The sequence below is a fragment of the Lepidochelys kempii genome, chromosome 5 (assembly GCF_965140285.1).
Source record: "Lepidochelys kempii isolate rLepKem1 chromosome 5, rLepKem1.hap1, whole genome shotgun sequence".
Taxonomy (NCBI): Eukaryota; Metazoa; Chordata; order Testudines; family Cheloniidae; genus Lepidochelys; species Lepidochelys kempii.
Window position 1 is genome coordinate 21,938,153 of NC_136384.1, and position 24,281 is coordinate 21,962,433.

General features: G+C 40.1%; 1 protein-coding gene across 4 annotated transcripts in view; it reads left to right on the forward strand.

The window, feature by feature from the left end:
* MALT1 (MALT1 paracaspase) overlaps positions 1–24,281 on the forward strand; it is an 81,595-nt gene that overhangs the window by 17,158 nt on the left and 40,156 nt on the right. For 2 of the 4 annotated variants that reach the window (XM_073343639.1, XM_073343637.2), the window contains exons 3-8: positions 3,130–3,251; positions 5,013–5,163; positions 15,644–15,822; positions 17,473–17,569; positions 18,360–18,392; positions 20,807–20,833. In XM_073343639.1, the coding sequence (XP_073199740.1) occupies positions 3,130–3,251; positions 5,013–5,163; positions 15,644–15,822; positions 17,473–17,569; positions 18,360–18,392; positions 20,807–20,833 (609 nt within the window). The remainder of the gene's footprint in view (positions 1–3,129; positions 3,252–5,012; positions 5,164–15,643; positions 15,823–17,472; positions 17,570–18,359; positions 18,393–20,806; positions 20,834–24,281) is intronic. The other 2 variants (XM_073343640.1, XM_073343638.2) reach the window with 1 other exon arrangement.

Below are 24,281 nucleotides of genomic sequence, written 5' to 3' on the forward strand. Positions count from 1 at the left end.
TTGGGGTGTAGGGTTTGGCCAGGAGCTAGAATGAGGGAGGGGGCTCAGGGTTGGGGCAGGAGGTTTGGGGGTGGAGTGCTTACCTGGGCAACTCCCATTTGGTGCGAGGGGTGCAGGTGGGAATGTGGGGGGTGGGTATAGGACCTCCTGTTTGGTGTGAGGGGTGGGGGTGGGAATGTGGGGGGTGCAAGAGTCAGGACATGGGGTATGGGGGGCATGTGAGGGGGTGCAGGAGTCAGGGCAGGGGGCTGGGGATGTGTGAGGAGGGTGCAGGGATCAGGGCAGAGGGCTTGGGGTGTGGGCTGGGGTCATGGGGCTGCTCCCAGCCCCTTGCCCTGAGCAGCTCACAGCAGGGGGCTGGAGGGGATAAGCCCTGATTCCACCCCCCTTCCCCAAGGCCCAGTCCCCACCTCTTTTCCGCCTCCTCCACGGAGGGGTGAGCTTGCTGCAGCTCCACTTCTCCCCCTCCCTCGCAAGGACCATCAGCTGATCAGCAGCAGGGAGGGAGAGGAGGAGGGGCAGGAACCCAGCACGCTGGGGGAAGAGGCTTGGGAGGGGGGAGCTTGCCTGCCCTGCAGCAGGAGCTGGCAGGACCAAGCTTCTTCACCCTGCCCCGATTGGGGTGGGGGTGGCGGAGAAGAAGAGCGAGCCGGGGCAGGCAGGATTTTTAATGGCACGCTTCTGCCTGCCGGGGTCCCGGCCTGGGTTTGTCAGCGGGCTGAGCGGGGCCGGCGGACCCGGCAGGCAGCAGCATGCCATTAAAAATCGGCTTGCGTGCCGTAGGTTGCTGACCCTAGAGGATAATAGAGTTATAAGGAATAGCCAGCATAGATTCGTCAAAAACAAATCATACCAAACAAATCCAAGTTCCTTTTTTGACAAGGTCACTGGTTTACTGAATGGGAGGAAGCAGTAAATGTGATTATATCTTGATTTTTAGTAAGGCTTTTGATACAGTCCCACATAACAGTCTCATAAGGGAACTAGGAAAATGTGGTCTAGATGAAATTACTATAAAGTGGATGTGCCACTGGTTGAAAGACCATGCTTAAAGAATAGTTATTAAGTGTTTCCTGTCAAACTAGGATCCTGCAGGGGTCCATCTGGGGTCCAGTACTATTCAGCATTTTCATTAATGGCTTGGATAATGGAGTGAAGAGTGTGCTTAGAAAATTTGCTGATGATACCAAGTTGAGAGAGGTCACAAGCTCTTTGGAGGAAAGGATTAGAATTCAAAATGACCTTGACAAATTGGAGAATTGGTCTGAAATCAACAAGATGAAATTCAATAAAGACAAGTGCAAAGTATTTAACTTAGGAAGGACAAATCAAGTGCACAGCTACAAAATGGGGAATAACTGCTAGGTGGTAGTACCGCTGAAAAGGATCTGGGGTTATAGTGGATCACAGTGTGATGCAGTTGTGAAAAGGGTAACATAGTGCTGGGGTGTATTAACAAAAGTGGTGTAAGTAAAACATTGCAGTTAATAGTCCTGCTCTACTCAGCACTGGTGAGGCCTCATCTGGAGTCCTGTGACCAATTCTGGATGCCACACTTTAGGAAAGATGTGGACAAACTGGCGAGAGTCCAGAGGAGAGCAACCAAAATGATAAAAGGGTTAGAAAACCTAACCTATGAGGAAAAGATTAAAATAATGGATATATTTAATCTTTAGAAAACACTGAGTGGGAACCTGATACGTTTTCAAATATGTTAAGGGCTGTTACAAAGAACAGAGGGCTCAATTGTTTTTTAGATCCACTGAAGCTAGATCAAGAAGTAATCTGCAGAAGGGAGATTTAGGTTAGATATTAGGAAAAAAACTTTCTATCTATAAGGTTAGTTAAGCTCTGGAGTAGGTTTCCAAGGGAAGTTGTGCAATACCCATCATTAGAGGTTTCTCAAAAACAGGTTAGACAACACTTGTCAAGGGTGATCTAGGTTTACTTGGTCCTGCCTCAATGCTGGGGCTGGAGTTGGTGACTTATGGAGTTCTCTTCCAGCCTTACATTTCTATGATTCTGTGATTCACAAATACTCCTGTAAGGTAGGAAAGTGCTATTATCCCTATTTTTACAGATGGGAAACTGATGGACAGAGACTGAAGGCTTGTTTACATGGGGAAGTTATTTTAGGATAAGTTAGTGTGAATTTAAAGTGTCATAGCTTTTCCACAATAACTCCTCACTGGACACTTATGTTGGAGTAAGAGTATCCAGATGGGAAGCTATTGCAGACTAGCTTATTCCATACTAACTGTTCTGGTCAGTTTCCCCATACAGACAACCCCTGAGTGACTTGCCCAAGATCACAGTAAGTCTGTGGTAGAGCAGGAAACTGAATGCTGGTCTCCCAAATCTTAGGCTAGTGCCCTAAGCACTGGACCTTCCTTCAGGTCTACTTTCCTCATCTTGAAAATATTCCCACCATGTGACTAGACCGATCAATCAAAATAGGGGGAAAAGGCCCACACACACCGAAAAGCCAACAGGTGAATGAATATATGTACACTTAAAATTTTTGTCAAAAATGCAAAAACCATTTGGGGAGAAAAAGTCTTCATGAAAATTCAGTTTAGAAATGTCCCTTTTTGACTAAACTAATTTTTGTTGGATAAATTCAACCATCGATAAAATAAATGAGATATCAGACAGTAACATATTAAGAACAGAACAAAACATTTAAAAGGCCTGATTCTCATTCATACTGAGTCCCCTATACTGCACTGAGGCAGTGTATTGGGGCCTTAAAGTGGGTGTAAGTGTAATTTGTGAATTCCTTTGTATTTAATACACATTTTAAAAGAACTTGCCTAATGTACAAAAAGTTAAATCCTTTCTCTGGCAACAGACTCCCAACCACAAATTTGTTAAAATTGTGGCAGTAAAAATGTTAAATAAGGTAACAATTTTTAATATTAAATAAATCTTATTTAATCATCAACATACCACTTACAACTAATCTTCATCACTTCAGACAATTGTAAAGTACATGCAGTAGGTAAACTGCAAAAATTCAGCAGCGCAGTTCTAATCGTATAACAATATTTAACTTACAAAAGACAAATGGAAGCAAGTTCATTCTTGTTGCAATGTCTTAACTTCTCCTTTTTTTTTTTTTTTTTAAAGGTATAAAGATTGTTGTACAGCCAGACCCTAAGTCAGTATTATCTGGACAAACGGTCAAACTATGTTGTTGGGCAACTGGATATCCATTTCTGCATTATCAGTGGTTCAAACAGAAAAAAGAGGTAATAACCAAATATAGGAAATCTCAAGGATTCGATGGAAGTATTGGGTAAAGTCAGTCTACAGAATATAAATCCTTACAAAAAACTGGAGTTCATCTTCCCTATTCCCCAACTGGCTCACAGATATTTTTAAGAACATTTATGGTGAAACTTTCCAGATTGGCAACCCGAAAGAGCAGAACCCTCAGTACTCTTGTCACAGAAGTAGTACAGCACAGGTTATGTCCATTAAAGTTTTCCCACATCACCCTTCAGATGTCATGTGCTTCAACTGTCTGTGACAGTGTCTAGAGAATAGTCCAGTCTACAGGTCCAGCTTGACCAATGGATTCTGTGATCCTGCAAGAATGGCACCAACTGGAAATGTGAGAGAACTGGACTGAGACCACCAACTCATTTACCTCAGGCCATTCAATCTCTGTTGGAATGTAACAACTTCCAGTTGCTATAGCACTAGAACATGTTGGAACTGGTCACCTAGAACTGAAGGGCTGAAGGCTTAAAGTGAGCATGTCACAAATATGACCAATAAAATAAATTGTTGAAGTGGGTCTGAGTTGATATTCCCAAGCAGGGCCATCCTTACCTATATGCAAAGTACACAGCTACGTAGGGCACCAGGAAACTTGGGGCACCAAATTTCCTGATGCCCTGCGCAGCTGCATGCTGGTCCAGCCCCAGCCCCGCCTCTTTCCCAGGCCCCCTGCCCCAGCCCCGCCTCTTCCCACCCCTGCTTCACCCCAGCCCTGCCCTGACTCCACCCCTTCCCTAAAGCCCCCGCCCTGCTCTGCTCCAGCCCTGCCTCTTCCCACCGCTGAGGAGTGTAGCAGGGCTGGGCCTGCGCTCACCGGCAGCGGGAAGTGCAGGGACCCAGCCCCAGTCGCGCCACCAGTGACTGCTGGGGAGTGGTTCCCCCCACGCCCCAAGACAGCCCCTCCCACCCCCGCAGAGGCCTGTCCCCCCCTGCAGGGGGGCTGCGTAGGGCCCCAGAATAGCTAGGGATGGCCCTATTCCCAGGGGCGTGCAAAATGGGGGAAAACAGCGGCACAGGCCACTCCAATAATCAGCAGGGTCACAGAGTGAGTTCTTCTGGCCCCAGGACCACTGCGGCTGAAGGAGGTATTAGCTCCTGCTGGAGGAGCTCTGCTGTCCCTGCTGTGTCCGCCCTCTCTTTTGCTATAATGAACCTCTGGCTATAATGGTCAAATGGCTTGGATCCCCAGGGGTTCGTTATGGCGAGGGTGTGCTGTCTTTTCTCATAACATCATGTGCTTAACGTGTCCCTCCAAAAGCGGTCAAATTTAAATTCCTGCACCCGCCCCATATTCCTATAGCCTGAGTAGCATTCCGCAGTTAAAAAGGAACACAACTTTTCTCCAATGCCCCCCACCCCACCCCTTATCCAGGTGTATCTTCCTGTAAGAGGAATGCCTATTGATGAACTCTTACATTAGCAATGATATTAAAGTCCATTTTTAAGATCTAGTGTTAGATCACTTTTAGGCCTTAAGCAACATGTTAAATTAGTTTGATCCAGATAGAGATTGTCTCCAAGTTACTAAAATGTGTATAATAATTGCACTATTTACTATATAGTTTTGATTCTTATCTGCTAAAGGTAAATTTATTTTCATGTATAGTCTTTTGCTGCACTAGTAGTCAGGAGTACTGTCCTTGCTAGAAACAAATATTCTAATGTTTACCCCAAACCAGCACCAGTCAGTCTAAGTTAAGTTTTTCTGTGGCTCATATGTAACACAGGTTCCACATGGGACTTCCCCAGAGTTGATTTTTAACCCAGTGAGTGTAAATGATTCTGGGTTTTACATCTGTCGAGTGAACAGCGATTCTTCCTTTGTGTTCAGTCGGTGGGCACAACTGGACGTTTGTGATCTCCAGGGAGTGTCTTATGGTGAGTTGCAAATGCCTTTCACAATGGGGCCCCTCTGTTCGGATCTGGGGGTGGGGAAGATGAACCAGATCATAATTCAGTAGGCTTAAAGTAAATACGCATCTGACAAATTCAGTCTGCTATGAAAGTGTCTTTGACTTGCTGTAACGACTTAATTAGCTAAAGCCCAGATTATGGCCCTGCACTCATGATTATACAAGTTAGTGAAGTGGGTGTTTTATGCCTCACTGCCTTGTGCTGGCTACCCATATCACGGCATATAGAGACGGAGGGAAAACGGGTTCTGCAGAGCTTGCTATGTATTGTTGTTCCCCCCCCAAAGTAGGTGGGAATGGTAGAATAGGTGTAGCCTTGACTCCATCCCTCCCAATGTGCCTGCCAGGCTTCAGCATAGTGTGCTGGCACATCAGCAGACATGTGCTGCACCAAATATAGACCTAGAACAGTCTCTACACCCTCTCCAGAGCAGTAGAGAAATTGAGAGGGAGATTAATTTATGAACTAGTCCTAACACACAGTACTTAGGAGAATATAAACCGATGTGTGGAGTGGTAAGTTTAAAAAAAAAAAGTGACAATGTAGACAAGTATTTTTTTGCATCCAGTGTTTGTCTATTTTATAAACTGAGTAAAATAAAGAGTTAGTATTTTCTGTGTGACTAGAATTCTTGTAAGTTTACAACTAAACAGTTAATTATACTAATGATAGATAGTCAGGTAAGTCACAGATATGGTTCACATTTACCTGTGGTAGGAAAATCATGCATAAATTACGTAATGTTAATGTGGAAAACAAGAATGCAGGAAGAAAGGAATAAATAAAGGGGAAGAGAAAACTAAGATGCAAAGATTAAAATCTGCTCACTTGTATCCATTTAGTTGCTACCAAAGTTGAGGAGAGTGTGCAGGCTTTCTTTTATTTGCAGTCCACTTTATAGGCCTTATTGTGCTAACACCATTCATTGCTTCCAGTTTCAGAGGCTGTGTGGTTTTGGTGGTTATTTTGGTAGGGTAGTCCATAGAACTTTTGTAATGACAGTTGTTCATCTGTAACAAATAGCAACATTTTTACTGTTTGTTAACGGCCTTGCTTGGAAGTTTTGGCATTTCACTGAGCCTACTGATGAGGTGAAATGTGCAAAGTTAAAAAAGCAAGCAAATCGTCTTCAATCTGTAAAGAGAGAATTTATTTTACTTTATTATGCAACTCATAGGCGGTACTTTCCTGTAGGCTTTTTGAACTACAGGAGTGTTCTGCTTACAATGTTACTCCAGACAGGAGAAGAGTGTAGGGAACACTGATCAAACTTTTACTAATGTTGCAAGGACTAATGCTAAAACAGAGACCTTTTTAACATCTGAAATTAAAGAATTATTCAATTTGATATTATCTGAACAATTGTCTTCTCCCACTTCACCAAAAGTGCAGCTATTTTTTAACAGTCTTAAATCATCCTGATTGTAACATTGGCTCCCATAGACCGTGAACTGGGTCATGGCTATTTAGTAAAACTGCAGAGAGAAACTAACTGCCCCTCACGCAAAAAAAACCAGAAAAAAACAACACAAGTGTTTCACCTAAGTAACACAAGTTCTGACAATTAAAGGGCAATGGATATATATATAGTCAAGGTTCCTTCCCCACTCTGAACTCTAGGGTACAGATGTGGGGACCTACATGAAGAGCCCCCTAAGCTTATTTTTACCGCTTAGGTTAAAACTTCTCCAAGGTACAAACTGTTTTACCTTTTTCCCCTGGACTTTATTGCTGCCACCACCAAATGTCTAACAAATATATAATAGGGAAAGAGCCCACTTGGAAACGTCTTTCCCCCCAAAATCCTCCCAAACCCTACACCCCCTTTCCTGGGGAAGGCTTGATAAAAATCCTCACCAATTTGCATAGGTGAACACAGACCCAAATCCTTGGATCTTAAGAACAAATGAAAAAGCAATCAGTTTCTTAAAAGAAGAATTTTAATTGGAGAAAAAGTAAAAGAATCACCTCTATAAAATTAGGATGGTAAATACCTTACAGGGTAATCAGATTCAAAACACAGAGAATCCCTCTAGGCAAAACCTTAAGTTACAAAAAGACACAAAAACAGGAATATACATTCCATTCAGCACAACTTATTTTATCAGCCATTTAAACAAAACAGAATCTAATGCATCTCTAACTAGATTGCTTATTAACTCTTTACAGGAGTTATGACCTGCATTCCTGCTCTGGTCCTGGCAAAAGCAACACACAGACAGAGAGAACGCTTTGTTTCCTCCCCCCAGCTTTGAAAGTCTCTTGTCTCCTCATTGGTCATTTTGGTCAGGTGCTAGCAAGGTTAGCTTTAGCTTCTTAACCCTTTACAGGTGAAAGGGTTTTTTCCTCTGGCCAGGAGGGATTTAAAGGTGGTTAGCCTTCCCTTTATATTTATGACATATATAATATGAGAGAGGCACGAAGAGATTAGATTATCAGTAAATGTCTGTAAGCATTGATTTCATTGTACACAAAAAAGTTAACAAATTTATAGAGGCAAAGTAAGAAGAATGCTACTTGAGAACTTAGAATTTGATTTAAGGATATTTACTTTGTATATTTTGACATGTGATGTTGAGAAATTGATGTTGACAAATTGTTTTTTAGTGATTATAAAGCTTAAACTTTTTGAATCGCAAAGTCTACTGTAATTAATAATTATCTGACCTCCCCCAATTTCCTGGAACTATGAACATTTAAATTGATGAAAAAAATGCTTAAAACCCCATAATTTTTGCAGAACTGTGAAACTAAGATAGAGAAAAATAAAAAAGCTTACAAAAAACATTGATATAGCCATTGAAATTATTAAAAAAAAAATTGAATTCTGCCAAGCCTGGATAGATACAAATAGAAAGCAATGCACTGTATCGCATTGGCAACAAAACATTAACATTCTTTTCTCCTCTTTCCCCCTCTCCGATGAAATTAAAGTCACAATGAAGTTTTATTTAACAGACGTATATGTGTCTAAAGCAAGAAGCCTGTGAGAGGAGGGGGATGGCTAGCTTTTAGCGCCTTTAGTGTTTTCCAGACATTGTAAGATATAATGAGGCAACAAACTGAGCCTACGGGGCTGGGAAGAAGTCTAGGCGCAGTGGTGCTGGAATCCAGAAGGATCTTTATTCAGCTTTCCTTATATAATACCATGTGCTTATATAGTGACTTTACTCAGTATGTATGTGGCCCTTATACTTGCCAGCTGGCATTTTCAAAGGCTAATAGGAGTTAGGGATGTAAAATATTAACCAATTAACTGTCTTGTTGGTAAGGTGTTCTGGTTAACATTTAAACTCCGGCTGCCCCCCATCCCCCGTGCCATGGGTCCTGACTGCCACCTCCCCCCCGTGCCACAGGTCCTCCCCGCCACCGGCCCCATGCCCGCCGCCAGCCCCAGGGCAGGAGCTGGGCACGTGGGACGGCAGCCAGGACTCCAAGCATGGGCCCAGCAGTGAGTGGAGTCTCTAGGCACTGGGGTAGCAGCCAAGATCCTTGGCGCCTGGGGAGGCAGCAGAGCCTAACAGTTAAATGTTTAAATGGTACAATTTTAATACTTTAAACGCTTACTTTTTTTAAATGTTATTTAGATCCCTAATGGGAGTTGGACACCTGATTTCCTTAGGCCTTTTTGAAAACCTCCACTTGCAACTTTACCTAAGAAATGTTTTCCATCCATTCCCCTAACCCTGCTCCACCGGAGGGTAGAAAGGACAAACCTTGCACCATTTCTGTATCTTAAGCTAAGCAACTGAGGTGCCATCCATTGGGCTCTGATTAAATTTAAATAAGAAATAATGAACCCAAAGAAGGAGGCAGCAACTCTCAATGGCCCTGGGTTGGCATGTTTGCTGCACTCCTACTACTTTTATTTGTTGAGCAGTCAGGACATAAACACCCAGGAAGGAGGCTTTGAACCCCTCTGTTTACAACTGATGCTAACCCTTACTAATTCTTTGACTAGTTAGAGAAGCAGTTTGACTTGGATTTTGTGGGACATTGGATAAATGGTAATTTCTGCAGCTGCAGAATTGCAGCAAATGAACGCTGGTTATGACTCTAGAATTTGTAGCATGTGTGGTACAACTGTTTTGCCTCCCATCATCCACACACGGGGAGACATAGTTTAAATCTGTACCAACCCAAGGAACTTGGAAACATACAGATGTCTGTTAGGTCAAGAGGTGACAGAACTCTGCAATCAAAGTGTCCGAAACAACAAACCACTGCAAGCTGATATAAAGTACTAAATTGTCAGTGTGACTTCCTCACATAGGTGTATGTTTCTGCAGTTCAATAACACTAGTAATAGTGTGTTTCTGCAGTTCAATAACACTAGCAATAGACTTAGCAAATTTTAAGTTGACCAGTGTTGAAAGTTGGATGGTAAGCCTGTCAGCCTTTACAGTAGCTCATTTCCTTCCTCAACAGTGAGCTTTGCATGGGGAGATCATAAAAAGTAATAGAATGTGCAGACTAAGGGGAAACCAGTCGTCCTCCACAGCCATTGAGAGTCCCTTGACAATGGTCCTGAATGTTATGGATGGTTTTGGGTTTTTTTTCCCCTATGCAAAGGGGAGACTGGCTGTGAGGGTCCATGTCGGGGTTGCTCACAACCTGTGTAATGGAGAACCTTCAGTGACAGTTGCTCTGGTCTTCAAAGGTAATCTGAAAAAGGGAAACCCACTTTGTGTTGTTTTATTTCCTTTTGGCATATATAAAGAAAGCCTGAAGGTCTGTATGGCTTTTACAGGGGTAAAATGCTTTTTTGTTTTTTGTTTTTTTTTGTTTAATCGTGTTTCAAGAATAGCCAGTCCTACCTTCTCTTTTTACTGGAGTTCTAAGAGCACAAGGGGGAGCTTTCTAAACTGATTGTTTGTCAGGCATCTGAGAAGTTAATAAAAACAATTTGCCTAAAAATTCCTTCCCATCACAATTGTTCGAGTTTCACCTCCTTTCAGAGTTTCTGTCCTGCAGGAAATTCTGAGATTTTTAAACTTTGGTTTTGTCCCAAATCAGGACAAAGTCAATATTTGAAATTATTACAAAAATATTTCATTTGCACTTTATGAAAAGGAAACCTGTTGCTCTTTTGTTTATATTATCTCAAAAGAGTAAGTCAAAAGAAAATGTTTTGATAATTTCATCAAAATTTTCACAGGAAGTTAATACATTTCTGTGGAGGTTGGGGATTCCCTGAGTCCAGACCAGATCCCAACCCAAGTTATTTATGATGCTCTCCCCCTGTTTGTACCACATGAGGCGTTCTCCAAACAAAAGAAAGGTCCATTTCTCTCTCTTTCCCTTGCGTAAGAAAGAGAAATCACAGGAAAAGAAAGGCAAAGCTTGCCTGTCTCTAGTCAGGTAGTCTTTCTGGGGTCAGCCCTTTGGGGCTTGCCTTTTCAGCTGGTCTACCTCCAGTACCTCCTCTTGGGGCATCTGGTTTATCAGCTGGTCCACGCAGTTTCAGGGGTGGCTAAGGCCTGCAAGTATCTCTCTTGGCTGATTTCTGTCTGTGGTCAGCAATCTCTGAGGTATAGCAGCCTTCTTGCAGCAGGTTTTCCCTTTTTAAGCTCTTCCCCCCACACCCGCCCAATCCATGCAGGGGAAGCCTTACAGGATGCCTTGTTAAGGCTGAACTAGGCTCGTTAGACTCCTCTCCACCAAAGTGAGACTTCACAGTTCCCAGAAATGTTTCAATTTTGTCAAATTGATACTTTCTGATGGAAAACAGTTCTGTCAGTAAATTTTCAGCCAGCGCTACCTCCTTTGCACCAAGGAAGCCATAATTTTGTTTGCTCTCTAGTTATTAATCAGCTTTCTGGAAAATCAGAGTAGATGAGATCTGATTTTCTAATGCAGAATACTAGGACTTGGGCCTTTCTTTCAATCTTTTTTCTGGGATGCCCATAAGAGATTTCAATGGAGTACTCAACTGCTATTCAAAGAGGGCAATTTTTGTTTTCCTTTGCAGATCACCTTAAGGAAAGAAATTGGAGGTTCTGACTTAATTCCCCCCAAAATGTGAAAATTAGTTGAAGCTTCTAGTTAGTCTTTAACTCTCTTATCTCTTGCTCGAGCATATATTTTGTAGGATCTCTGAAATACAGCGTGCTGTACACGCTGTGTTGCTCGGACATTGTAGAATGGGACAAAGGGAGTCAATGCATACAATACATATTGTTATGAGCTCTTAATCCACAAGTGATTGTCAGGTTAGATGCCAACATGTGTCTGCATATTCTGTACCTTAAATTTAAACACATTGAGATGACAGGTTTCAGAGTAGCAGCTGTGTTAGTCTGTATCAGAGAGTACTTGTGGCACCTTAGAGACTAACAAATTTATTAGAGCATAAGCTTTCGTGGGCTACGTCCCACTTCATCGGATGCATTGAATGGAACATATAGTAAGAAGATATATACACATACAGAGAAGGTGGAATTTGCCATACAAACTGTAAGAGGCTAATTAATTAAGATGAGCTATTATCAGCATGACATGAGTGACCACACAAGCTTCATGATGTTTTCTTTCTGGGAAAGTCTGCACTTGCTACCGTGGGTTTTTTTGTTGTTGTTTTTTTTAATTTTACCAGACATCCCATGCATATTTAAATTCCTCACAGTGAAGTTGCTTCTGTATATACAATAGAAATGTATTTAATCTCAATATTTTATCAGTTTCTATATTAATATATTTGTGAACACAGTTTTGTTTAGGAAGAAACTTTATCTAGGAGTCAGAACAAAGAGGTGAGTGGTGTTTATAAAGCACTTCTAGTACTATAGAAGAGCCCATTAATTCTGTTGTTGTTAATAGATTCACTGTCAAACTTGGCTATTTGAATTAAACAAATATTGACACGCTAAACTTGGTGACAATATTGCAGTTTCACTGTAACCCCCTAAAATGTTCACTGCCAGCCATCTGCAGCAACATAAACTGGTGGTGAGAGGAATTTAGTTCATGCATGCACATCCCTGCAGGCAGGTCAGGGGGTGCCATGCAACTCTTCACAATCACCATTGAGAGAGTGAAGAGGGTATAAGTAAATAGTCCAAAAGTGTAACTTCCATTGCTTTATATTTAAACCACTAATCCTGAAATCTACAGAATGCATTTCTCAGGTAGCCACACTGTTAACCATTTAATTTTTAAATCCCTCTCTCCAGTTTTAAATGTCTTTCAGATAATAGCTTTGTGCTAAGAAGCATCTAATATATAAATATATCAAATAAGTATTGAGGATGAAACAGGAAGACTCGGTTTTGGTTATACAAAACCATGTCAGCTAGGTTTTGGGGTCTTGTAAAAATAAACCCGGAGTTGTTTGAATCTGGATTTAATTTTATGTGAACCACAACAATGTAGGCAAGCAGGCAAGTTGTGTCCTGGATTAGGGTTTTTTGTTTTTAACCGAAAAAAACAAAATCCTATGTTTGGTTTACCTGTAATCAAAATATTTTATGTTGGTAATGCTTACTCTTGTTTCATTGAAAGTCAAAACCAGCAAATAAAGCCAACAGTAGCATATCCTTAAAGCATAATATACTCCACTGCACTGAAAATATACTTTGGGGGCACCAAAAGGGTCAGAATCTGAACTGCAGCTGGTTTCTGTGGCAAACAGTTGTAGTTCTGCTTCAGCAACAACAGCTGTCAAAGTTTCAGAGTTAAGATGCTGATCCCTGCATGCTGTGGTGGTAGTACATCATGAGCATTCAATTTGTAACACTGGAGGAGCTTCCTACAGAAGAGCATTCAGCCTTGAATATTCCGTAGTTGAATTAATGTCCTATAATAGATCACAAAGTGGTACTGGGGCTTATAACATTGTTGGGAGTTGTCAACTAACGCTATTAAATATAGTGTTATGTGTTCAGGTAAACAGAACTTATGGGAGACATTTCAGTGGTGGTACACTTCTTTTTAGATGCTGAACACGTCCTCAGTGAAATCTTCTATCTAAATCTCACTCTAAGAATCCTTTAACAGGTATAGCTGCAGTTGATAAAATATATACATAAAAGCATACTGAAAGTTATATGTTGGAAACATATACTACTGATCCCAATTGTGGGAGATGCAGAGCTGCATCTACAATGTACTAAGTCCCTTAAACCTCCTAATGACTTCAACAGGAGCTAAGGGTGCTGAGAAGCTTGCAGAAAGTACTCAAAATCAGGTCCTTAACAGTATTATTTCCAATATGAATTGCAAAGAAAAATCTGGATAAAAGGAGGATTGGTTTTCCAATCCTCCAGCAGTGCATGCTGGTCCCTAGAGGAAAGAGTGATTATCTGTTGTTTGCAATATTAACTTTTCTGTCTATTCGCTGTATGTATTAACATAGAGAGAGTTCAGTTTGGACTGCTATGAATAATGGACCAGATCCTCAGCTGGTGTAAAGTGGTGCAGCTTTATTGACTTCGGTGGTGATACACCAAGTGAGAATCTGGCCCATAAATTGAATGAATCAATTTTGTTACATATGGAGCCAAAATAATACTTTCCTGCCACACTTATGTAGAAATTGATAACTGACAAATATATATCAACCATTTTCCAGTATGAAGATTATGATCAAAGTTGTATTAAATGAACTCTGTTATGTTACCCCTCTTTTCCCATCTGGATTGTGAGATAATGATTTTATTGCTTTTTGCTTATGTCAGTCTTAATCTTTGCTGGCAAAGCCGATTGGTCTTATGGTGTTGAGGATTGTTCCAACACGTTCATTTTTCTGGCAATGTCGCTAACCAGTTTGTGTAGTGATATTGTAAGTTTTGCCTACTGTTGTTTAGATGAGGGGTACATCAAAAAGTGAGTGAGACGGGAAATAAAGTGAAGCTGGAAAATATGTAATCACTAAGGGCCAAGATTTTAAAAACTGACTAGTAATTTTTGGGTGCCTCAATTTTTGGATGCCTACAACTTTAAATGCCTTAAAGAGGCCTGGTTTTCAGAGGGTGGAGGCTTGGCACTTTCTGGAAATCAGACCCTGTCAACCAAATATAAAGGGACCCAAAATCACAAGTCATTTTTTAAAACATTGGTTTAAATTGGATAGTCTATAGACTGGTAACAGTCTTCATTGGTGCTATGTAGACAGAATAGCAGTAAACATACTGTAGAGTAATGGCTCAGTCTTTCGAGTCCTTTGTGCAAAACTCTCACTAAAATCAGTGGAATTTTATTCATGAAAGGCTTGTTGCATTTGGCCCTGTGTGTGATGAACAGCGAGGTATCAAAACTGGCTTTACTATCTTATTGATGACTAAATTTAGGAATGTAAAACATGAATGGGAAGAGGAATTAATTTTTTGAACCATGTCTTTTCAAAGAGGGAATGTTTTCAAATATGCCTTCCATGTTTACTCATTGTTGAAAATGAGGGGATCTCATTTCAGCTGAGGATGGAGTAATATATTTGGGATATAATATAGTTGGCCAGAAAGATTTTCAAGTTACCTGAAGGATTGAAAGGTTAAGTCTCATTAAACCCCTATCTACTGTTACACAATCTTACCGGAGTAGTGTCCAGGATGGCTTTTCATCTTGGTCTGATCTAGAAATGGTGTCCCCTTCAGTAGGATGCAGCTCTCATTATTGTTATCCCCACCCTGTCACTTAGATTAGATTACTGCAGCGTACGTGTATTACACTTTAAATCTATTTGGAAACAGAAGATGAAACAGAATACAGTGGTTCAGTGCTTTATCTTGCTGTGAGCACATGATATTGGTGTTCTTGAACCCTCACTGACTGCCTTTGAGTTTTGGGTGGATGTCCAAGTTTTGGTTTTGACTTGCCAAGCCCTAAATATCTTGAGTCCTCCCTACCTGAAAGAGGCACTTTTCCCATGCCATACTACTGTAGTTGTGATCCACAGAGGTATTAGAGTCCTTGGTTTTATTAGAGAGGCAGCTGCTCTCAGTTGTGAGGGTCCCTAATTTGCTCTTTCTCCTTTCTCCATTCCAAAATCGTCTGAATTTGCTGCTGTTTAGGGCATGCTGCAAAGCCCTTCTGTTTGAGCAGAAGTCTGGAACAGGCTGAGGTTTGGGGTCTCTGTGTGCAGTATTTTTGTTGTAGGTGGTTAGGATGATGTGGGAGCGGAGCTGGGGCAAGTCTGGTTGTTGATGATCTGATTTGTATGGAAAAGGTTAATGGTTTGTTTTCACTGTATTTTTAAGGTCCTTAGGCACTACTGTAATAAACATTATTAATAATAATAGTTTGTCACAGTCTAGAGACTAGGAGAGGTACCTCCTTATATGGTGAAATTGAAGTAAATAAAAGGCAAACTAATCATTCTCCACCTCTCTTTGTCTCAGACTCTCCCCTATTTAAGACAGAGCAGTAAAAAAGCTTGGGCTTGCTTCTCAGTGAATTCTTTTTGTATGTGTGTTTTTTCTCTCTCTTTCTTGTTTTTTTTAAATTTAAGGAAGCTTGGTTGGTTTGCCTGAAAACAAGATACATATCTGCATTCAGCCCCAATCACAAAACCTGATGGTAGGGGACACATTGGTTCTAGAGTGTGGTGCTGTTGGAAACCCAGTTCCTCATTACCAGTGGTTCAGAAATGGACTTCTGTTGACAAATGGGAACAGAAAGGTATATAAGGTAAGTTATTGAGGGGTTAAACTAATTTAACCACTTTTATCTTAGTTATTTGCCTCAGAGACTTTAAATTATAAGAATCATTTAGCCATGAGATAGCATAAGAACACTTTCAATTTTTTGGTGTCCCATTGCTAGTATTTCCATAGTAGTTTTGAGTCCCTTTGGAGAGCAGAGTTCTAAAATAAGTTTAATTAGGGGAACAGTGTCTCTGGTGGTATTAATTGGTTGGAGGCCATGGAAGATACTTTTGTATCCCAGGCTAGAGTGACTTTAATTTAACAGAAGGCTACAAAGAGATGTAGGATGCATTTATTGATTATATTTTGGACTAAATGTTTGCAGCACCTTTTCTCTATGCCATACCTGAGAATGTTGTATGTGGCAAATATTTTTCTCAACTCACCTGAGCTGTAGTATTCCATGCTTAATTAATCTCAGATCAGCAAGATAGATTTGTAGTAGGGTTGTCAGCAATTAAACAAATTAATCATGTGATTAAACAATAATAGAATACCATTTATTTAAATATTTGTGGATGTTTTCTAGATTTTCAAATATATTGATTTCAATTACAACACAGAATACAAAGTGTACAGTGCTCACTTTGTTTATTTTTGATTACAAATATTTGCACTGTAAAAACAAAAGAAACAGTATTTTTCAATTTACCTAATACAAGTACTGTAGTGCAATCACTTTATCATTAAAGTTGAATTTACGAATGTATAATTGTGTACAAAAATAACTGCATTCAAAAAGAAAACAATGTAATATCGTAGAGCCTGCAAGTTCACTCAGATGTTCCTGTTAACTGCTGGCAATGGCCCACCTTGATTATCACTACAAAAGGTTCCCCCCCACCCCACTCTCCTGCTGGTAACACCCATTTTTTCATGTTCTGTGTGTATATAAATCTCCTCACTGTGTTTTCCACTGAATGCATCCGATGAAGTGAGCTGTAGCTCATGAAAGCTCATGCTCACATAAATTGGTTAGTCTCTAAGGTGCCACTAGTACTCCTTTTCTTTTTGTTTGTCTTAGTGATTGGCTGAACAAGAATTAGGACTGAGTGGACTTTGTAGGCTCTGAAGTTTTCCATTGTTTTGTTTTTGAGTGCAGTTATGTAACCAAAAAAAATGTACATTTGTAAATTGCACCTTCACGACAAAGAGCATGCACTACAGTAGTTGTATGAGGTGAATTGAAAAATACTATTTCTTTTGTTTATCATTTTACAGTGCAAATATTTGTAATCAAAAATAATATACACTTTGATTTCAATTGTAACACAGAATACAATATATATGAAAACGTAGAAGAACATCCAAAATATTTAATAAATTTCAATTGGTATTCTATTGTTTAATAGTGCGATTAAAATGGTGATTAATCACGATTAATTTTTTTGAGTTAATTGCGTGAGTTAACTGCGATTAATCAAGAGCCCTGATTTGTGGTACAGCTCTTTGTCTCCAATCCTGCAACAAGCTTCATGCAGACAGATCCCTATGCTGCAGGATCAGGGCTTTTGTATTTGAAATCTTGTGAAGGATGTTTAGTCTTAATTTTTATGAATTTTTCCTTTTTATTGGTTTAACTGAAAATGCATTTTATATATTTTGAGATGTGTGGTTCTGATGCTTTATATAGGTGTCTTATGTGGACATGGAACATCAGGGGACCTATTGGTGTCATGTGTTTAATGACCAAGACAATCAAGAAAGCAAGAAGATAGAAGTCATGATAGGTAATGGTTCTGTTCATTTGACGTATAATAAAAGCTGGTAAATAAACCCTGATGACTTGGCATTAGAATTCCTATTTGAAGCTTCCAGTGCATGGCCATGGACAAGTCACTTAATCTTTCTGTAACTCCAGTTTGCCCAGCACACAGGGATTTTTAGAAACTTAACATTTTTAAAGTGCTTAAAGATCCTCTGCTAGTATCTCTGTGCAATTTATCAAGTTTCTGAACATGCTAGTATATAGTGAAAAGTCATTCAGTTCATCTAGTTTGTGAACAAAAGATAGGGCCAGTGCTTTGACAAGAGAATGACCGGTCTGACTATTGAGATTTCACCTATAGAATTTTGGTGGTGGTGGTGACTGAGTTACAGTTGCTCACTTCCTTCATAAGCACAAATAGCACCAAGTGAAATTACCCACAGTGAAGGCAAATAAATGTATAATCCAGTTTGTTTGGGTGTGTGTGTGTATGTGTACACCTGCAAAAGGAACCTAGAGAGTGGGAAAAATATATTCTAATGATTTATAGACTGGTCTTTATAGGCACTGGAATTGTAAATATGAATTTAGACTTATGATAACTATTTATTTGTATTTTCACTCTAATATTGTATATACCTCAACTGTGGCAACCAAATTTTTTCAGTGCTAATACCAAGAGATGGAGCTGTTTAAAATATGAATATTTATCCATATTTAGCAGTACAGTTTGGCAGTAACTGCTGTCGTCTTCTGGTAGTATACCAATTGAGAGCATGAATTATACTCAGATTTTTCTCTTAAAATACAAGGAAGAAAAGCCATGGAAGTGGAATGCACGGAAGGTAAAGTAAATCTTTGGTTGTGGGTGGCTTTAAAAATAATCCTGAATGCTAGGAATTATGGAGATTGCTGGATCTATAACTACAATAGTGTGTGAAGTTGAAGGCTTTAATGTGCTCTAGCATATTGATTTGCAACATAATTTGATACTTATGTATGTGCTTCCCATTGCTCCTTTGCATCTGGTTCTATCATTTTAAACAAAATCATGAGCTACTTTCTTCATCTGTGCATCAAAAATATTTTGGTTCTGCACTATCGCCATGTGCAAAGCTTGAAAAATTTACCAGATTCTTATGAAACATGAGGGTGCTGGGATGTCTTCAGCTAGGCAAAGGGGTAACATCCTTGGGAAAAGCGCAGCTCCCTAGGCACCAGTGGCTGCTGATTCAGACCTAGTGTAAATTAGAGCAGCGGCAGTACTCTCATAACTTATGTTGGCTGGCAATGGCCTGTGCAAGCAGAGACTGCTGGAGTGTGTCCTCTGTGTTGGGGGTGGCATTGGGATGGTTCTGCCAGTTCTACACCAGCTTTATGCCTACACAAATGCCTTATGCCTTTCTCCAGCTGTTCTATTAGGGCAGCTTTACTTCCTCTTTGCATTGCTTCATGGTACAGAGGGGATGTAATGAGAGCCAAGGATCAGGCCCTTAATGTCCATATCGTACCTTGACTACTTAAACTATACATTATTTATGGTATGCTTCTGTACAAAAGGAAATTTACTTAGAGATTTTAGGGAGATTTTATTTAACCTTTTCCAATCAAACCAGGCATAGCATAATTTTTAAAATATGTATATGTAGTAACTAAGGCTGTCAGTTAATCACAGTTAACTAAAGCAATTACTGCTCAACAAATTAATTAGATTAAAAAAAGTCACAATCACAGTTATAATCACACTGTTAAACAATAACAGAATACCAATTTAAATGTATTATAAATATTTTTGGATGTTTTCTTACATTTTCAAGTATATTGATTTCAGTTACAACAAAGAATACCAAGTGTATAGTGCTCACTTTATATTTTTATTTTTTATTACAAATATTTGCTCTGTAAAAAAAGATAAACAAATGAAATAGTATTTTTAAATTCACCTCATACAAATAGTGTAGTGCAGTCTCTTTATTGTGAACATGCAACTTACAAATGTAGATTTTTTTTTACATAACTGCACTTGAAAACAAAAAATGTAAAACTTTAGAGGCTCCAAGTCCACTCAGTCCTACTTCTTGTTCAGCCAATTGCTAAGACAAACAAGTTTGTTTACATTTATGGGAGATAATGCTGCCCGTTTCGTCTTTACAATGTCACCTGAAAGTGAGAACAGCCATTCACACGGCACTTTTGTAGCTGGTGTTGCAAGGTATTTACGTGCTAGGTATGTGAAACATTTTTATGCCCCTTAATGCTTTGACCGCCATTCCAGAGGACATACTTCCATGCTGAATTTAAATTAGTATGCTATTATTGTTTAACTGCAATTAATTGTGACTGTTTTTTTTAAAATCGTTTGACAGCCCTAATATTAACAGGTACATTGGAAGAAACAGGGAAGAGTGCAATATTAAGCTATTATGAAGCATTTTTTCACCAATATACAGAGTTTGGATGAGGCCCTATGAACTAGTTCTGCCTATGTGAGGGGCCAAGTGCCAAAAGTAAATGGAACATGTAGGTGCTAAGTACCTTGCAGTATTGAGCCCTTTACACAGAATACCTTCAACGTCAGATTGGTCTTGTGTGGGCCCTCTGCTTTGGTGTGAGTCTAGAAGACTGTCTAGATTTCTCTGTCTCCGGGCACTTGAAATAAATTTTCCCTTAGCTCCCATTGAAATCCCTGAAATGAAAAATCAGAGAGTCCTGTGAATGTTTGACATTTCTGAAAATCATCCCAGAAATGTCTTTATTTATCTTTTTTAAATAAATATATTCTTGTTTAGTATGTTGCCATTTTAGAATGTTCATAAAAACAAATATCTTCAAATGTGTGATTCCATCTGTTTTCTCACTTGTCATTAAAGCTGCTTGAATGTCTGTGGATTAATTCGGTGAAGTATATACTACATATTTTTCCCATTAGTGTTTCTGTTGTGTCTATTCCCTGATATAGACACTATAATGAAATCTGAGTACCGTAGCTAATCATATTTCGTAATTTGATGTAAATCAACTTGTAGTTTTTTGTTCTGTGTGTGCGGTGTAGTGGAAGCTTGTGAAGGGATAAATTTACTAAACTACAAAAATTCAGATTTTTTTTAAATAATTTGTCCAGGTTTTAGAGCTTGATTTTCTAGCCTTCAGTTTCTGTTAAATACAGAATACGATAGTTGATCATTTTTATAACCAATGTTTATTTTCCTTCTTGTTTGTCAAAACTGTAATTTCATTATTTTTATGTATTTCTCTACAGAAGAGTTAAGTAGTCTTGGAAAGCCTGGTAAGTAGCACACGTTTTGAAATAAATAGCTTTAATTTCAGATTTGAAATGTATATTAAAAACTGAATAGATCAGCGCTGCAAAATTTTAGTTATATTTGCATAGTCCAGGTGTATTAGATCTGGGGTTTTGATTCAGTCACACCATCAAGCTGTCCTGCAGTCACTCAAGAGCATGAGTACCAATCTCTGGGCAGACTGATAAGAAGCAGGGCACAAACCCCAAATTGGTTGTGAGTTCTATACTTAAATTTTGCCAATCCATTATCAAGTATAAACTCCTCAAGCATGATAACAGACTTAATATGGCGTCACGGACAGTCCTCTTGTGGACTCTGATCTATCTTGCCACCTAGGTAAGCTTATCTTTGTGATAGATGATCCCTTACATCAAATATCACAATAATATTTAGGTTTCAGAGTAGCAGCCATGTTAGTCTGTATTCGCAAAAAGAAAAGGAGTACTTGTGGCACCTTAGAGACTAACAAATTTATTTGAGCATAAGCTTTCGTGAGCTACAGCTCACTTCATCGGATGCTGTAGCTCACGAAAGCTTATGCTCAAATAAATTTGTTAGTCTCTAAGGTGCCACTAGTACTCCTTTTTCTTTTTAATAATATTTAGGTTACTCCCAGTCCCAAAGGACAAATCACTTACCCAGGTCATTTGCACTTTAGATATAACACCAAAGATAGCACTTGTAGCCAATGCTATAATAAACTATCTAAAGATTTATTAACTGGGAAAAGGAAATAAGCATTATTTACAAGTTTAAAGCAGGTAGATGTAGATACCCAAATGAGTTCCTATCTTAAGTTTCAAAAGGTAATAGAAGCTTTTATAATAAACATTATGTCCCTTAGGGCTAACCCGGGCTAAGCAGCTGGGGATGCCATGCTTATGCCTAGAAATCCTGCACCCCTAGAGCAGCAAAGAGATACAGTTTTTCTCCTTGTTAGGGCTTTTTTATTCTCCTCCCCCGCCCCCCTTCTGATTCAAGTTGCAAATTTAGCTGGTGAAAGGAATTCACTTGCACCTCTCCTTTTCATGGGGAAAGGGCGGGGGGAGGGGAGCAACAAAGTATTTTGTCCTCTAATGTTCTACAGTAGTTCGTATGCTGTTGATGGACCTTCTTTGTCAGGTGGGAGATAACGTCCTATTGGAGACTAGTTTTTCACTCTAGTTAATGTTTCTCTACTGTCTGATGACTTACATAGTTACAGAGGCTTATCATGCAAATGCTCAAATATTACCTTACAATATGGGATACAGATGATATTGTAAGTAAGATTGTTGCATGCAGCAATTTACAATTCAATGAAGCCTAAACACTATTCATATTTTTATAACTCTAATACCTATTTCATGAATATTAACACACAGGTGAACCAGACTGATTCCAGCTATATGTTTGTTAGTATCCAAGTGAGGCATGGGGACCTTGGCATAAATTGGCACCTGATTTGCCAGCGTTACACCTATATCTATTAAAAATGTTAACTATCATGTTGAGGGCACTAAAATAAATTAGTATAATTTGAAGATAACCCAGCAAATCAGTTTATATAGTTGCAAAACTACAGCAAGCCACTTAATATTAAAAAATAAATCTGGTTTGTTTGTTTTTTGGCTTCCTGTATGTGACCTTTGTATTTGAGATGTTTCAGTGTGATGCTGTTTTTAGCAGATTATCTGCTGCTAGAATGACAGGTTTCAGAGTACCAGCCGTGTTAGTCTGTATTCGCAAAAAGAAAAGGAGTACTTGTGGCACCTTAGAGACCAACCAATTTATTTGAGCATAAGCTTTCGTGAGCTACAGCTCACTTCATCGGATGCATGCTGTGGAAAATACAGAAGATGTTCTTATACATACAAACCATGAAAAAATGGGTGTTTACCACTACAAAAGGTTTTCTCTCCCCCCACCCCACTCTCCTGCTGGTAATAGCTTATCTAAAGTGATCACTCTCCTTACAATGTGTATGATAATCAAGGTGGGCCATTTCCAGCACAAATCCAGGGTTTAACAAGAACGTCTGAGGAACAGTGGGGGGAGAGGTTTTAGTTGGGGGCTGAAGGTGATGGATAGTGGCGTTCTGGTCACTTCAGCCCCCAACTATAACCTCTACAACCTATCCTGAAGGAGGACCCATCACTCTCACAAATCTTGGGAGACAGGCCAGTACTTGCCTACAGACAGCCCCCCCCAACCTGAAGCAAATTCTCACCAGCAACTACATACCACACAACAGAACCACTAACCCAGGAACCTATCCTTGCAACAAAGCCCATTGCCAATTGTGCCCACATATCTATTCAGGGGACACCATCACAGGGCCTAATAACATCAGCCACACTATCAGAGGCTCATTCACCTGCACATCTACCAATGTGATATATGCCATCATGTGCAAGCAATGCCCCTCTGCCATGTACATTGGTCAAACTGGACAGTCTCTACGTATCATAGAATCATAGAATATCAGGGTTGGAAGGGACCCCAGAAGGTCATCTAGTCCAACCCCCTGCTCGAAGCAGGACCAATTCCCAGTTAAGTCATCCCAGCCAGGGCTTTGTCAAGCCTGACCTTAAAAACCTCTAAGGAAGGAGATTCTACCACCTCCCTAAGTAACGCATTCCAGTGTTTCACCACCCTCATAGTGAAAAAGTTTTTCCTAATATCCAATCTAAACCTCCCCCACTGCAACTTGAGACCATTACTCCTCGTTCTGTCATCTGCTACCATTGAGAACAGTCTAGAGCCATCCTCTTTGGAACCCCCTTTCAGGTAGTTGAAAGCAGCTATCAAATCCCCCCTCATTCTTCTCTTCTGCAGACTAAACAATCCTCCCTCAGCCTCTCCTCATAAGTCATGTGTTCTAGACCCCTAATCATTTTTGTTGCCCTTCGCTGGACTCTCCCCAATTTATCCACATCCTTCTTGTAGTGTGGGGCCCAAAACTGGACACAGTACTCCAGATGAGGCCTCACCAATGTCGAATAGAGGGGAACGATCACGTCCCTCGATCTGCTCGCTATGCCCCTACTTATACATCCCAAAATGCCATTGGCCTTCTTGGCAACAAGGGCACACTGCTGACTCATATCCAGCTTCTCGTCCACTGTCACCCCTAGGTCCTTTTCCGCAGAACTGCTGCCTAGCCATTCGGCCCCTAGTCTGTAGCGGTGCATTGGATTCTTCCGTCCTAAGTGCAGGACCCTGCACTTATCCTTATTGAACCTCATCAGATTTCTTTTGGCCCAATCCTCCAATTTGTCTAGGTCCTTCTGTATCCTATCCCTCCCCTCCAGCGTATCTACCACTCCCAGTTTAGTATCATCCGCAAATTTGCTGAGAGTGTAATCCACACCATCCTCCAGATCATTTATGAAGATATTGAACAAAACCGGCCCCAGGACCGACCCCTGGGGCACTCCACTTGACACC